This window comes from Plecotus auritus (assembly GCF_963455305.1).
Source record: "Plecotus auritus genome assembly, chromosome: 4".
NCBI classification, from domain to species: domain Eukaryota; kingdom Metazoa; phylum Chordata; class Mammalia; order Chiroptera; family Vespertilionidae; genus Plecotus; species Plecotus auritus.
In genome coordinates this window covers 41,242,691-41,260,043 of record NC_137775.1, presented here as the reverse complement: position 1 = coordinate 41,260,043, position 17,353 = coordinate 41,242,691, and the positions used below count along the sequence as shown (strand labels likewise).

The 17,353-nt window shown below is 41.0% G+C and overlaps 1 protein-coding gene across 2 annotated transcripts in view; it reads left to right on the top strand.

Moving 5' to 3' along the window:
- Positions 1-219: 219 nt before the first annotated feature.
- SOBP (sine oculis binding protein homolog) overlaps positions 220-17,353 on the top strand; it is a 156,939-nt gene continuing 139,805 nt past the window's right edge. Inside the window, exons 1-3 of one of the 2 annotated variants that reach the window (XM_080664242.1) lie at positions 220-945; positions 14,597-14,735; positions 16,758-16,943. In XM_080664242.1, coding sequence (XP_080520368.1) covers positions 850-945; positions 14,597-14,735; positions 16,758-16,943 — 421 coding nt within the window. In that variant the 5' untranslated portion in view covers positions 220-849. The remainder of the gene's footprint in view (positions 946-14,596; positions 14,736-16,757; positions 16,944-17,353) is intronic. The other variant, XM_080664241.1, reaches the window with a different exon arrangement.

Genomic DNA, 17,353 nt, shown 5'->3' with positions numbered 1-17,353 from the left:
CCCATTCATTTTTTCTCCGCAGCTTCTGGTACGGCCACCCCACCCACAGCACGGAGCATAGGGGAACGCCCGGGGTCGAAGCAGGCCCGGGGGTCGTCGCGCAGAGGTAGCGGCCGCGAGGGGCGCCGCGGAGGAGCCGGGCGGCCGTGAGCAGCCTCCGGAGCCGCGCAGCCACGGCGGACACAGCGGCGGTGGAAGCCACGCCCGCTCGGGAGCTGGGGGCTGTCCTAGGCCCCCCACCTTCCCCTCCCTCCGCCCCTCCCTGCCCTGCTCCCTCCCTCCCCCCTCCGCACGCCGGCCCCCGGCCCGCCCCCCGGCTCGGCTCGCGGGAGGCTCCGGGCTCCGGGGCTGGCGCGCTCTCCTGGGCGCACACACATCCACGCACGCACACCCAGAGCAGCTCTCTCCGCGCCGGGCCCTCGTCCCCCTCGCCCATGCAGACGGACAGAGCGACGGAAGATGGCTGACGACTCCACGGGGCACCGAGGATGCAGCCCGGCGGCGGCGGCGGCGGCCGGAGCGGCAGCGGGAGCGGCGGCGGCAGGGGCAGCGGCGGCGTTGGCGGCGGCGGCGGCGGCAGCGGGAGCAGGAGCGGCGGCGGCGGCATCCCCGAGACTCCTCGAGCCTCCTTTCCCTCTGACAGCCTCTGACGTCCTCCGCCGCTAGAAGAGACCCCGCTTCCCCGGCGCCTGCCTTCCCTCCCCCTCCCAGCCCAGCCCCGCCGACACTGCTACCTCCGCCAGCGTTGCCACCATCAGCACCACCTCCACCACCACCACCACCACTACCACCGCCACCGCCGGCGGCGGCAGCAGCCATTTCATCTCCACAGAAACCAGACACAAAAACATGGCAGAAATGGAGAAAGAAGGGAGACCTCCGGAAAATAAAAGGAGCAGGAAACCGGCTCACCCTGTGAAAAGGGAGATCAATGAGGAAATGAAGGTATTTTTGGACTTCGGGGCTGGAGAGACCGAGCTCTTTCTTCCGCCCGCTCCCTTCGGGCCGTTGTGTGGATTTGGGGGTACAGGGGAGCGCTTGTCAGTTTCGGTAGGATGCCCTGAACGCCTCAGCTGCTCCTCCAGGTGCAAAACGGAGGCCAACTCGCGGGCTGCATCCTCGGGGTTTGCCGACCTCCAGTTTGATGGGGGTGGGGGCGGCCGGAGAACCACAGACTGTTTAACCGTGTAAACCCCAGGTGGGTACAGGCGCGTTGTAGGGGGCGGCGTCCGGCGGCCCAAGTGGCGGCAGGCACGGTGAAGAGGCTTTCCTAGTCGGCGGTGTAGTTTTTTCCGCTTCTTGATCCCTCCAAAGTTAGGAGCTGCCGGGCCGAGGCACCCGGGAGCGCTCGATTCCCTCGTCTCCCCGGTTCATCTCCCCGCTACTCGACCCCGCTTCCCCCCAAGTAGCCAGCTGTGCGGTGTAAAGAGGCTGTCAGTGCCAGGGAGAGTCGCGGCCCGGGTCTGGGTACCGTTTTGACATCCGGCTCGCCTCGCCCGCCCCTGCCCGCTGCTCTCTCGAGGCTGCCTCCGCCTCTCTCTCGCGCCTTTGCATGCTTCACTTCCCAGTGAAGCAGACCCGGGCCAGCCCTGCTGAAAGATAGCTGTCTGAGGGGCGGCCTGCGAAGAGCCCCTGCCCATTGTTCGGAAAGGCCAGCCCCGACCGAGTCCGCTTGGCGAGGCCGGGCTCCCCGCCAGGCCAGCGGTGCTCCAGAGGTGGCGAGCGCAGCCGCCTGGTGCTCCAGCTGTTCCCCTTGGCGCGATTGCACCAGAGCACCGCTCTGCTCCAGACCCTCCTCAGGTCCCCCACCCCCTTATTTTCTATGAAGTTGCAGCTTTTGCCCGGCGAGGGGTTTATTCTGTGATTACAGGAGCCTCTCCTGCTTTAAAAAAGATTATTTTATTTACTTATTTTTCTTTGAGTTACGCACAAGTAGCAGATTTGGGGGGACCTTAATTTTCATCCTGCAGCTGTCTTAGGTCTCCATCTTCTGCATAGAATCCTTAACACTGCCAACTGACTTGGTCAGGTTGGTTAAGTTTGTATTTAAAAGACAAACTGAAAGAAAATGGCACGCAACTGAGTTGAATTTATCGCATTTTGATGTTTTCTTCTTTAGAACAAACATATTCTATGAGAGTGCCTTGTATGAAGCCCACGCTTAGAGAGGGACACATGGATAATATATCCTATATGTGCAACCCCGGGAAATTTCCATACAATCCAAATTTTGAACTTAAGGCTCTTATTTTCTGGGTGAGGAACTTAGTGCATGGAAGTATGAGGTACAGCTTCAGTCCTAAGAGAGTTAAGGAAGATTTGCTTTGGAAATCAGTACCATTCTTTGGGATGGAAACCACCGTTGATTCCAATCATAGTTTAAAAAAGAGAAAGAGAGAGAGAGAGAGAGAGAGAGAGAGAGAGAGACCGACCGACCCGTAGGAGTTGTCCTCCAAAGGGGCTGGAATTCAAGCAATCTACAATAACCATTCTTCCTCACTTACCCTTCCTGCGTTTCCAGATCACTTTTCCATTTCATTTTAAATTGGGGGTGGAGGAAGAGGAAAGAGGTGAAGTAACCAGGAAATCAGTGTGCACTGGCCCTTTAAAACACTGCCTAATGTGATCTATATGGATGGCAGCTTTTAAGTTTCATAGGTTCTAGAATTACAAATTAGCTAATTTTAATCAAAACATGTGAAATGTTATCCCGGCTGGATATAAAGGCTGACTGTGCTCGATGCTTGGGGCTCGCGTTGTTGACTTTGGCTGCGGGTGCACTCCGTGGTTTGGGAGATAGTTGTCCTTCTACAGTATAACAGATGTTTGTCTGAACTGGTGAGGAAGAAACAAAAACAACATTGTGTGAAGGGAAAAATTACACAGTTTTTAGCCAATGCTACAGGACTAAGTATAGAATTAACCTCCGTGCACAGAATTTCCTTTTTGAAAATTTTATTTTTCTTTTAAATCACCACCTCCTATTTGAAGTTTTAATCCTTATTGTTTCAACTCATAGTAGCAGTAAATGAAAAGTTTCAGCCAGCAAATAGTTCAGTTGCCTGTAGCATGGTGTTTTCTCTCCGGTTTGGAACAATGTGTCAGAGACCCCTGGCCGAAATCTTCAGTCATGTCAAAGCACACCATGCCAGGGAGTCATGAAATCCCATTCCTAGTGGAATTGTTCCGTAGGCATTCCTCTAATATAATAGCCCGAAAAGTCCTCATTTTAAAAGTGATTTTTCAAAGACAAAAGGTGAAAGGTTATTTCGAACTCATTAAAATTGTTCCATTTTTAAGAGCAATAACCACATCAATAAAACCCATCCCCAAACCTCATGGGATTATTACCCCTCCATCTAAAGTGTAGAGTAACATAACAAGTTGGTTGCCCTGTATAAAAATATGTGCAACAAAATGTCACCGAGAACACAATGTGGCCTTGTGCAGCTTCATATCGGTGCCGCTGGAGCTGCCTGGCTGTGTTTGCCTTCATCTGAACGGCTTTCATCTGGACCAGTGTAAACTAAGCCCTGGTAAGTAATCACTGCCCGGCAGAAAGAAAGGAATGTATACAGCTAGCACGGCCTAAGCTGTAAAAACGGAAACTTGAGCCCCCACCAGGATCACATATCAAGGCTTGAAGGTAGGGGAAATGAAAGGGGGAAAGAGGAGAGAGCGAATGGAAAAGTCAGCCTGGGAAGTGGAGGATCAGGAGGAGGCCCCCCTTAGGGAGATTTGGCTCAGGGATTAGGGAGTTTTATCATGGTGTACAGTGACCTACTCAGGTTTCAACACTGGTTGGATCAAGTTGCCTCTCTGCAAGCTGAAAGAAAAAGGACTGGTGTGTATGTGATTTTTTTTTCCCCTTCGGTAATAGAAAGGACATTGGTACAAGTGTCTATTTTAAGTACAGCCAATGCAGGGCACTGAGAATGAGCAACAAAATTACCTCCTCATAGAGACTTCCTTCAAGGTTTCCTAATTGAGATAGTCACAAATTTATTTGAAAACGGCTGGAGAAGACAAACTGGCTGAGGTTTAGCTGACACCAGTAATGGCATTGGAGATTGTCTTCATGTGGCTGGGAGCTAATATTGGTTGCTGTTTCACTAGATCAGATATTGAGTTACATTTTCCTTATCACTATTTAATGTACATGGCAGTTGTAACAAATTTAAATTTGATACAATATAATTTTGTGTGTGAGAAGTACATGACTTGGCATAGCTAGCTTACAGTGTAACTTTAGTGACAATATCTTCAAGCAGAAATGTTTGTCTCATTATGACCTTTACAAAGACTCTTTATCTTTCCTTTTCTTCTTCCTGCCTTCATCCTGGGTTTTTTAAATTGATTAAAAAGACTCATTACTTTACTACACGTGCAATTAGTATGCCTTATTTAATTAGTGGCCAACAAAGGAAATTTGAAAAAAATGTAATCTATATTTTGACTACTTTTGGTTTCAAAATTGAATATTGTGATTGTATCTAATGTAATATGTCTTCTTATACTGTCAACTCATGGGTATCATAATAAATGCATGTTAGGAGGGAATTCTGACATATGGAAGGGTTAATTTGTTTTAGGAGTTCATCCAGAGTATGGTCGTTGTAATATAAAAACTAGTTTGTATTATTGGATGTGTAAATGTATATAGGTGCGTAAGGGTAAATAGAGTTCACTTAAAGGTATGTATTTTGTGCACATAGATCTTAGGGAACATAATCAGTGGTTATCAAACAGTAATGCAACTAGAAAATCTATACTATGAGTAAAGATAATGAGTTGGATTTTTACCTTTTAAAACTCTTTGGCAAAACCAACATGGTTAGATCAAGCACTCTGCCCTGAGAACTTGCCTAAACAAACCATAATTAATGCATTTACAATGTTTGGCTACTTTATCAATTGTTAAACTACAAGATAATCTGTGTTAAATGTCTAGGGTCTTCTTTTTTGCTGAAGAAGTTTTCTGTCTATAAATATTCTCAGTAAGTAATTTGTACCTGAAATTATGCGTCAGTCCTGATGCCTACAGTTAGAGTCAGTCACATCTGTTAGAGTTTAGTAGTAAACTCACCACAAGATTTTCTAGTTTGGTTTCTGATGGTCTCCACTTGGCATTAAAAATGAACTGTGTCAATTGCGTAGATGACAAAACAAGTTGCAGAGCTGAGCTGGTGAGTGCAGTGAGATAAATAGCTTGGCTTTATAAAAACAAAAGGGAGAAATCAGAGTATGGATTAGAAAAGTTAGCATGGGTTGAAATCAGTTCCTTATTAAAACATGTATATTTTAAGTTTTGCTGTTGAAACACCATCCTGGTGTCAGACCCGGTAAGTCTCAGGAACCTAGAAAGTGGCCTCAGGACCAGATCACACTGGGGCATTCACAAATGATGTCACATCTCCCCGCCTCAGGTGTGCCATGTGGCAGGACTGGGGACTAATGTCAGTGGAGACATTAGTCCCAGTCCTTGCCCCTTGGGAGTTGGAATAGGATGTTCCTGAGCCCACTAGCCCTGTTCTCTGCATTGCTTTCAGTCTTCTAGCTCAATGCTCCCGTCCTATGCCCCTGAGAGATGGTCCCAGAAGGGCACGAGAGCTGTGAATTCTGCTCTGTTTAACTGGAGGTTTTTTGAAGTGTCTCCATCTGTGAACCTGTGAGTATGATGTGTGGTGAGAGAGATTCTCCAAGCCTTATACAACTCGCAGGTTCCAGAGACGAGGAAATGGAAAGGAACCATTCCACTTCCTCCCAAATCTGAAATAAACATTTGAACCAGAAGAAAATGAGTCTGACAGACTCATTCCCTTCTGCGTTTCCTGCCTCTGTGCTTGCCAAGCACCGCTCTGAGAAGCCAAGCCCTACTCTCCTTGTGTGAAAGACAGACTTACAGAAACCAAGAGGCAACAGAGTTTTTAAAGGAAAGTTAAAAAAAAAAAAAAAAAAAAAAACCAACAGAGCCTCAAAAAGTGTAAATATCAGTGAGCGCAAGTGACTATCTGAAAAAGGGGAGTTCTAGAGAACTATAATGTCTTGTCAGGGGGGCCAGACTTTTTATATCTTCTAAGGAAGAGTTCTTTTTATTAAGTCTTTTTACTTCTTTTGAAAAATATTATTGGAAGTAGTAGAAGGTGGGTCATATAAAAATCTCTGAAGTCTAAAACTTCCTCTTGCGGGATGGGAAGTCAGCCACAGTTGCACTCTCGAGCTAATAAGATTATTGAATATTTTCCTAAAATGAGAAAAAACTAGAGTACTTTGTTTTTGCTGGTGCCAGTTGAAACATGTAAACAGACATGAAAGCCTGGGGTGAGTGAGATTTTGATATATTTTAGGATCTGTAGACTGATGGGTGTTAATATCTCTTGTGTAACCAAAGGGCTGTGGAACTCTGTCCTGCTTTAGGACCAGAGGCTTTGGCACAGTCAGGAAAACAATGTAACAGGTCTTGGGGATTTTTAGGGCAGTTCTGCAGCTGTGACAGGACACAGCTGCACACAGCTGCACACCTGCCACAATATTAGCCCGAGGGCTGCTATTCACAATTTCACAGCATTTGTTTGACCTTTCTAGGATAATTGATGTCCTGGCCAAAGATTAAAATGTGGGGACATAAGTGTCTGCTCTGTGTTACAAGAAGACAGTAAAACAACATGAATTTTATATGTGGAAGCACACAAGTTTGGTTTCATATGCCAGTTACCATATACAACCATCCAATTCAGAATATATCAGTAGGACAACTAGACTTTCTCTCCAGGCCTGCTGGAGGCTGGGGTTAGATTCTAGTGTTGTGATATGTCCTCTGCTCATAAGATTGCATTGTAATAATTGTGTTGTGGCTGAGAACAATGCTGCAAAATGACCCAAATGGAGCGCAGTGGCCATCTTCAAAGGACTTCAAGCTAAAATGGTGCAGTTCAGGTAAAACCAGCAGGGCTCAGTGGGTAAAGTCTGCATCAGGAATGCAGACCTGGCTGCTCTTGTTATTTCATGCATGCACATGACCCTCTAAGGGTCATCTGTGCAGAGTGGCTGGTCCTTAGGATAACATCTGATCTAGTGGGATCATGAATGTGGAACTACTTTGTAATCTCTAATGGGCTCTTCCAATATTTCTTTTGCACTGTTTAAATTTTACCTCCCACCTTCTTGGCAGAACCATAAAATAAAATCCATCCACTTGATCTGTATTAACAGAGATGATTTAGATTCAGCCCTAGACCAGACCTGGGTATAGAGTGAGGTGCTGATCAAGTTCAATGCCTACTTTCTACAAGAGAAATGGTTTCTCTCTCTCTCTCTCTCTCTTTTTTAATTTCTTTATTGGTTAAGGTATTACATATTTGTCCTCATCCCCCCATTACCTTCCCCCTCCCCATTCCTGCCCTCACCCCCCTGTTGTCTGTGTCCACCTGGTCTCTCTCTTTTGCAGATTCTTTCCCCACCTCCTATTTGAATCTCAATTAGTGAGTCCAATGATTCTTAATAGAAATCTACCTCAGAAGTTAGTACACATGGAGGTAAAAGGGGAGATAAAATATTTTCCAGAAACAACCATAATTCTATTGTTAATAACCTTAACTAGTGAGATATTCACATTTTTCCCACCTTGTAAAATTGTTCAGGATTGGGGTTTCCTTTTCCTTTGAAAGTATTTCTCATATGCTCCACTTTCTTGGATGATGTATGTCAGAATGTTTTGAAGTTAAGTAATATAGCTGGCAGATCCTCCATTGTCATTAGGATTGTGAATTTGGCTGGCATGGATGTTTATGAGAAGACTGTTAATTTTTAATTAAAACTATTTTTATTTTTACAAAAATAATACATGGACATGACAGAAATAGTAAAATAAGCAATACAAATAAGTTAAAAAAAAACCCTATAATTTTCCCACCCAGACACAATTACTGTCAACATTTTTTTTTTTTAAATATATTTTATTGAGTTTTTACAGAGAGGAAGGGAGAGAAGGATAGAGAGTTAGAAACATCCATCAGCTGCCTCCTGCATACCCCCCACTGGGGACGTGCCCGCAACCAAGGTACATGCCCTTGACCGGAATCGAACCCGGGACCCTTCAGTCCACAGGCTGACGCTCTATCCACTGAGCCAAACCAGCTTTGGCTACTGTCAACATTTTGATGTACATCTTTTCATGCCCTTTTCTATGTATAATATATAGTTTTTTTAAAAAAACAAAATGGTCTTATAATGTACTAACCTTCCTTTTAAAACTCAATATATTGTTAATATTTTTTATGGCAGTAAAAATTTATCTACAGAATATATTTTACTAATAAAATAGTATTCCATGACTAAGCTGTAATTTATTTAACCAAATTATTATTTTTTGGCATTATAGTATGCTTCTAAGAAAAATAACACTGAGATAAGTGTTCCTGAACATTGCGTATTTTTATACTTATTTCCTAAGACTAGGTTCTATAATGACTAGACATAATATTCCTGAATCAAGGGGTATGTACATTTTTAAGACTTTCAATGCATAGAGTCAAATTACCTTTTCTAAATGTTGTATCAACTTCAATTCCCAATACTAGGAGAGTGCTCATTAACACTGGCTATTATAAATTTTTAATGTGCAAATATTTATTTTTAGAATCAGTTTTTAAAAATTTTGTTTGATCATTTCTCTGTACTTATACATTTTTAAAATATTTGTGAATGCATTCAAATGGATTAGCACATTTCTTGAGTACATTCTAAATGCCAGGCATGGTGCTAGGTGAGGCATAAAATGAAATGAAAGGTTTTTGCCTTCAAGTAACTTTTAGTGTATTTGGGATAGATGACATCTTTTATTAGAACTGGAAGTTGGGCCCTGGCTGGGTGGTTCAGTTGGTTGGAACGTCGTCCCCCTAACACCAAAAGGTTGTGGGTTCGATTCCTGGTCAAGACACATACACAAGTTGTGAGTTTGAACCCCCATGGGGATGCCCACAGGAAGCAAGTGAATGAACTAAAAATTGATGAAAACATATCCTCAGGTGAGGATTAAAAATAAAAAGAACTGGAAGTTGGAGGGAAAATGGGAATTATGTTTGTGGGGAGAAGGAGGACATGGCGTTTTCTTTATTTCAATGAGTCATTGGGAGCTCTTTGAAAGCTTTCTGCTCTCTTGGGTAGGATAGGATACAAAGTTGAAAACACATTGACATGCAGTTATGCAAGGCCTGGTATGAAAGAAATCAGTGATACTTATGTATATTTTAAAATCTGCTTGCTGTTTTAAAAATAAAATCATTAGTCCTTTTGGAAGACCTTGAAATACTTGTGCTTCAGAGGTATTTTGAGAATTTGTAATAATTGTTATTTTCAAAGTGCCTTGAAGCCAACTCTTTATTGGTAAAATGTTCAATTGACAGTCGTTGAATTGAACTTGCAGTACTTCCAGTTGAATAACGACAGTGTCTAATTAATGTCCTGGGGATTCAGTTCTGATAAAAATAAAGTTTGCCAGTATATAAAGAACTCAGAGGAGTGGAGAAATAGTAAAATTTCCTGCCTTTCCACCATCTTTCTGTGATTTTTTTTTTTTGTAATTCTAGGAAGAGATTGTGCTTTCAGACTAAATGTTAGGGTTGTTTTCTTACCTTAGGAGTCCTGGTGGTGAGAGAGAGACTGTAAAGGGTGAGGGAGAGGTATGGGAGTAAGAGGCGTGCAAAGCAATTAGAGTCAGATGTGAGGTCAAAAATTGTCAAGAGAGAAGGTTAAATTTTAATTATAAAATTTGAGCACCCCCATTTCAACAGTACAAATAATTAAGGAGAGTAGGGCCCAATGATAAAATCTGAAAGAAAGTGAAGTTTTAATAGAGGTAGATGTGCCCTGGCTTGAAAGCTGTATATATGTGATATTGACATCCTGTGGGATGAATTCTTTGCAATTCTTTGGTCCAAGAAGGTAGCTTCTTTGGACTTGCTGACACATTGGACCTTACAGAAGTTATAACAGAAAGAGACCTGGTATAAGAACCTGTATTTTCATGCTGACCCTCCTGGGTGATCTCTCATGCCTGTCATTTACCTTCTGGATGCTTTCATTTCTGTTGTAAAATGAGGATGTTACATAGGTTCACCAAAAGTTTATTGTGGAAATCAAATACCTAATTCATAGGGTTATTGAAAGGAACAGAAGACTTTTAAAGGATGTGGAAACACTATAAAGTGCTATAAGAGTGTTAGACATTATCATTATAATTATAGTGACCTATTTTCCAAACCCAAATTGGACCACATGGTATGAGAGAGGATTTTTGTGCCACTTCCAAGGGCGAGAGGCAGTCTGCAAAATGTGATTCAGATGCCAGGATATTGAAATTTCTGGCACATTTTGATGGTTTATGGGAGCAATGATAAAATATCTGAAATAGTGGCTGTTCAGTAAAATTTATGATGTGTGATCACTATAATTATATTTCTTTGCAAAAGGTATTTCATTTCTCATATAAGTAGAAGTTCGTTGGTTTAACAAAATCTCAGAGCCTGGAAAGACTTTCAGAGTCTCTATTTCAGTTTCCTATTCTAAGTCTCCAGGGCAAATGGGTGAAGATTAAGGGGGAAGCAAATTTTATAGTCTCCCTTAGTACAGTAGCTTCTCTTATTATTGAACATCCTTACCTCAGAATCTCTGTACTTTAACTGTTAACACCTTTATTTTTCACCTTAAAAGAAAACCCCATAACTGACATAGCCTTATGTAGCAAAAGAATAATTCTTTTAATAGAAATATTTTTGTAAAGGATAACAATACAAAAAATGTTGAAAAAATGACTGTTGGAACTCTCTGGCAGAAGGGCTTTTAAACCCCTTATGGGCCATAAACATTAAATTCATTTCTCCTAGAATATGTTATGTTTCTTGGATGATAACTACAAAAGTATATTTCATTTCCTTTGGTTTAGCACCATAATGAGTCCATATGATATCTGGCATCAAATTCTACCTAGAAATTAAAAATTTTAAGTTATTTATTCCTTGGGGTTCTTTGCTTTCCTTCTTTCTTCTTCTTCTTTTTTTTTAATAGAGAGAGAGAGAAAGAGAGAAACATAATTTATTGTTCCACTTACTTATGCATTCATTGGTTGATTTTTGTATATACCCTGAATAGGGATCAAACCCACAACCTTGGCTTATTGGGATGATGCTCTAACCAACCATAGGACATGTCTTAATTGATTTTTAGAGAGAAAGGAAGGGTGGGAGGGAGGGAGAGAGAGCGAGAGAGAGATGTGAGAGAGAAACATCAATCGGTTGCCTCCCGTACATGCCTGACCCAGGATCAAACTGGAAACCCAGGTATGTGCCCTGGGTTTTGAACCTACAACATTTTGGTGTATGGGACGACGCTCCAACCAATTGAGCCACCTGGCCAGGGCAGGGCCGCTTTCTTAATACAACAGTGTGTAAGTCAGAGGTAATAGTCTATTTCTTGTGCTTACACTAAAAGGAAACTTTGGTGTTTGTTTTCCTCTTCTTTCAATGAAAGTCTTGTTCCTCCTGTCATGAAAGGTTTGAGATTTATGGCTTGAGGCTTTATAAACCTTTTGTTTTCTACTCTTAAAATCATATATTGAAACATTAAGGAGTTTATTTTCTTTTCAATGACAAGAAAGGGAATGTTTTAAAGTGTATTTTCACTGATATTTATAGTAACTTGAATATCGTGGAATAGATCAAGTTCATATTGATTCATGAAGTGTCTGAGTTTTCAGCACAAACCATAAACTAAGTGATGCAGTTACGATGCCCAAATAATATGAATTTGGTGATAATAATCCAGTTGAAGTTTTAGTTTTTATCTAAATGTGTGAAACTTCTGGATTTCATCCCTGGGATTGGTTCTGAAAGAATGAATGGATTTGCAGCTCAACTGAAACAGACACATCTATATGCTGACTGGGAGGTTGCTCCATGAATTATGCATCTGTAGCCTTTGTGTCACTTCAGAGGTTCGACAGAACTGGAGAGAGAGGTGCCCAGATTCAAATGGTCTAAAAAATTGGATATAGTGGCCAGGAGTTACTATGCAGAAGATTTTCTGTCTTGTCACGGTTCTCTGAGTAGGGGCTTAGTCACAAGGAACAACAACAGCCTGTAATTATTGGAATCGAGAGTCTGAGAGATGGGGCAAGTAGCCCATAGACCAGTCGTCGGCAAACTGCGGCTCGCGAGCCACATGCGGCTTGCGAGCCGCAGTTTGCTGCTCTGTTGACTAATGAGTTTGCCGACCACTGACCTAGACTCTGGATTCCAATAATTACAGGCTGTTGTTGTTCCTTGTGATTAAGCCCCTATCCCAGTGGTCATTAGTCAACAGAGCGCTCGCGAGCCGCAGTTTGCCGACCACTGCAATAGACCAATAGGATGGCTTGAACTTGGCTTTTAAAACTGTTAAAATTGTTTTTTTGATGCAAGGTGTAATCCTTATCCTTGGAGATTTCTGCTGCCAGACCACTGATGGAGGACCTCGGTTTGTGTGCTTAGGGACTGTCATTCTTCAGTCCAGGCACTGAGCTCAGTGAAAGAAATTGGGTGTTAGGGGAGACTGATGCCTCATTAAAGAGATCACTTTTGATTGAGCAGAACAGCATTTAGCTGAGTCCTCCTCAGTGGTATTCCAGAAGTTGCTGAGATTATTATACATATCGATCATATCATCTTTGTGCATTCATGAAAGGAATGTCTATTTAATGTGGACATGACCAGCCATCAGCAAGAATAAATGCCTCACTAGAGCTTGATATGGATGACTGTTGGCCTCACGGATGGTAACCCTGAATCAATCTGGCTAGATTTTTTTTTAATTGCTTGTGCACTGTACCATCACAGGTTGACCCTGTTGGAGCTCTAAGCTTAAGTGAGTACTAAAGCAAAAAATCTAGCATCCTGTGGGTAGTTTGAAATGCCAGGTTTGTTTTTGTGGAGTCAGAAGTGTAATATCATTTTTTTAAAAATAATGCAACCTCTGCTGAAATCTAGTTGTGAAATTTAAGAGAACATGGAACTCACACGTTGAGCCTATGAGCACTTTGGTTTAACCTGGGTTCTTTGTTTCAGGTATATAAATTATACATCCCAGTGTAATGCAGAAATGACAGCTTCTAGGGAGAATAAGAAATGACTTTGAAAAGATAGAGAAGGTTAGAATATACAGATTTCTAGCTCAGACTAGGAGGCTCAGGCTGCCTTGTCAGATAGAGATGCTTTTAAAAATTCATTCAATAAACATTTATTAAGCTCTTACTCTGTAATGTAGATTCCTTCTTTTTATTTTAAAATTTTCCAGCTTTATTGAGTTATAATTGACACATAACTGTAAATTTAAGGTGTACAGGGGTTGGTTTGATACATTTATGTATTTCAAAATTATTACCACTATAACATTAGCTACTACCTCCATCTGTCACATAGTCTAACATTTCTTCTTTGTGGTCAGAACATGTAAGATCTACTCTCTTAGCAACATTCAAGTATGTGATACAATATTATTAGTTATAATCATTATGCTGTAAATTACATCCCCAAACTTTTAAATCTTATAACTGGAAGTTTGTACCCATTAACCAATATCTCTCTATTTCTCTGGATAGAGATTCTTTAAGGCCCATGCAAATGTTAAGGTCATTAACAAACACAGACTCACATCTTGCTTTCAGATCTAGCAGTTGATAAATTCATAAAACATAGTCACCTGATTAAAAGGCTTTAAATCTGTCCAAGTAGATTTATTATTTTCACAGTTTGATATCTATAATAACAACAGCACCTTATATTTAGATATTAATTTATAGCTCAGAAAGTTTTCATACGTTATCCAAAATTTGGGTTGCCTCGAAACGTTAAAGTTATTTGGTACTTTTATATTACATGTCAAAAGACAATCATAGTGTCCTTTGATTTCATGGAGGAAGAATCTGTCACTAATGAAATTGATAAAGCAAATTCTGCATTTATTTTTAAAGAATACTCTTGAAAAGGGAAAGTAAAAAAGGGAAACCCTTGTCACTCAGTGTTACTATTAATAAAATTTTTCTTCATTCATTAAAATAAAGGGAGAACCTTGTAGCCTATTTAGCTTTCTGTGTTGTAGTGTACAATTAAATTATTTCTTTGCTGAGGTTTTGTTTTATCTGAGATGAATTAAAAGCAATTCTAACTTACATTAATCTGAGCCACAAAAGGTCAATTAGTTGTTTTCATTTTCAAAAAAATTTTTTAGCTGTTTTTGTGCTATACCTTTCAATATTTTTGTATTAGTGTGGTATAGACTTTGCAGAGGAAGATGCTAAAATTGTGTTTCTGTTTGTAAGCAAAATTAATACCTTTTTTCTTATTATCTTTAAATTGCAAATGTCTGAAGGCCTGTCATAATTTGATTTGTCATCCTGAGATTTAAATACATTACAATTTTGAACAGGAGTTGAAAAATGAACATGCCCCTAGGGGAGGTGGGTAGAGGCTGGTAGAAAGCGGGTAGTGCAAATGGAATTTGATTTATGCATTATTTTCAAATAGTTATTGATTATATAAATAAGTAGCTTATGCTTCTCTTTCAGAACTTTGCAGAAAATACCATGAATGAACTCCTTGGCTGGTATGGCTATGATAAGGTTGAATTGAAAGATGGTGAAGATATTGAATTCAGGAGCTACCCTACAGATGGAGAGAGCCGGCAGCACATTTCTGTTCTCAAAGGTAATGACATTTAATGTGCCTGTGTTCATGCCAAGAAGGATTAACTATCTCAACTTGCCAGAATTGAGCTGCTTTGGGACTCATTTTGTTGATTATGCCAATGGTTGATTTACACGCACATCCCCAGTGGTGTTTTCCCATAAGCAGAATTCCACGGAATATAAGAGCACAACATAAAACAAAGGTAGACACAGCTTGATCTCCTTCCAGCAACGGGAGAACTAGCTAGACAAGGGTTAGGGACCTTGAGTGCTCTAGTCTTGCCCACAAATGTATAGAAAGGGATAATGTTTGCTAACTTCTCCTGCTTTTCTTTTTTTAAAAAAATATATTGTATTGATTTTTTACAGAGAGGAAGGGAGAGGGATAGAGAGTTAGAAACATTGATGGGAGAAAAGCACTGATCAGCTGCCTCCTGCACACCCCCTACTGGGATGTGCCTGCAACCAAGGTACATGCCCTTGACCGGAATTGAACCTGGGACCCTTCAGTCCCCAGGCTGACACTCTATCCATTGAGCCAAACCAGCTAGGGCTCTCCTGCTTTTCTAAGCCCTTTGATATATGAATTGTTGGAGACCAGTGCTTTCTGTGACGTGAAATGCTAGGTTTAGATTTTCAGATGCAAGAGAGTATCATGGTTACTTCGGTAATTCCCCCGACCCCCCCTTTTGTTGGTGGGAATTCTAAAGAAAAGCCCTATTTCTGTTTCGTGTTTGAAGTTTTTACCCTTCCCACATCCCCAACACCTGTGGGTGCAGTAGGTAGAGGAGTAAGAACATAGTAGATGGTTGGATCCTGTATTATTCTATAAGAAGTTCCTTAAAGCCCAGCCAAAGAGTGGAAATTAGAGGCTTGACAGAGTTGAATTAACACTGATTCTGCTGGTGATAGCAGAACCAGATGTCTCATCATGAGGGAGCTTAGGACCATCGGGAGGTGTTGTATGGATACTGAACTTATGAACCTAAATTTGGAAGGAATGTCCAAGAAAAGAAGAGGAATATGTGAAGAAGCAACTTGAGGAACTTTATGAAAATGTGGGTAAAACTAATTGTGCGTTGTCATAGGCAACTTGATTAGTATTTGCATTGCATTCCGAGTCTATTGGCATAAACTACCTGTTCATGCATTTTGTTTCAGTCTCTAAAATAGCACTTTTCCTCCTTATATGCCAAGCCACGAACTATAAATGAGCTGTCCTGCAGGCATGTGGAATTGAATGTACGTGACAAATTTTATGTTAAGCTTGCTATGAAATTGTACACATCATGTTATGGCAATAGTACCAATTTCACTTGTAAATGAAAAATACGAGTTATGAGTTCATATTCTATAAACTAATAGCTTATAAAATACTTGGTCTAGGTATTAATCTTTCCCTCTGTGGAACAGGGTACCAGGATATGTGACTAACGGGACAAAGTTGTTTTCTATGGTTAAGGTGTTTGTGTGTTTTTTTTAATGATTGACATGCAAAGATAAAATTCACAAAGTTCATGTTATTGTAAGTTTTCTTTATTTTCATTTTTAGTTGATATTAATGGGTTAATTTAGCCAGTGCAACAACAGTTTTGTTCCTAATCATTTGTTTCTTTTCTTTTGATTATATTATGGACCAAGTTTATAATACACTGGGACCTAGTTACGGTGCTGGGTGGTGGGGCACTTTTTCAGCTTTCCCCCGCTGGACAGAGAGCGATGCCTGCTATACATCACTTTGTATGTGGAAAAGGTTAATTGCCTCTCAATTTTCTATGGGCTTTTGCAGTGCTAAAATTCATCATCATGATGCAATTGGGATGTTAGCTATCATAGCGGGGCAAATTATAAAGGAGCCCATTGGAAATTTATGGCAACAAGCCTGAACAGGTCCTGCATGGTTTGTAGAGTTCTGGTAAAGTGTTTAAAGGTTTGCTAGGAAAATGTGTTTTGCTACATAGCTATTTTACTCGAGAAAATGTGGTCATAAGGGAAATAAAGTTCTTTTGTCGTGTTGAATGTGATTTCTTTTCTTTTACAGAAAATTCCTTGCCAAAACCAAAATTACCTGAGGACAGTGTTATTTCACCATACAATATAAGCACAGGCTATTCAGGGCTTGCCACAGGAAATGGACTCAGTGACTCACCTGCAGGGTCAAAGGATCATGGCAATGTGCCCATTATTGTACCTTTAATTCCACCACCTTTCATAAAGCCACCAGCAGGTAAGTCATTACTGGGGTTTCCAACAATAATGACTCATAGAAAGTTGTTTTAACTATCTTAAAAATAATGATCAAGCTCAAGTTAATTTTGGAAAAGACTTTTAGAAATGTTAGATAAGAAATGTGAATGCATGTATTCTTTAAAGTAGTATTGCTATTTTGAGCAAACTCTCCAATCTATTGCTTAGGCTGTAAACTTGCAACCTACAATAAATTTTCTCTCCCACTGGCTACAAAACGTATTTTCCTTCTCTGAAATCATCTGTTTGAAATAAAAAGGGATAAAATAATTTTTAAAATAAAATCTATACTGACTGGTTAGCAAGAAAAGAAGTAAGCATGGTTGGTAGTGTCTTGAGGGCCAGGTCTGCTCTATCTAAAGGAATGGGCACTTTTGTAAAGCTCTCAAA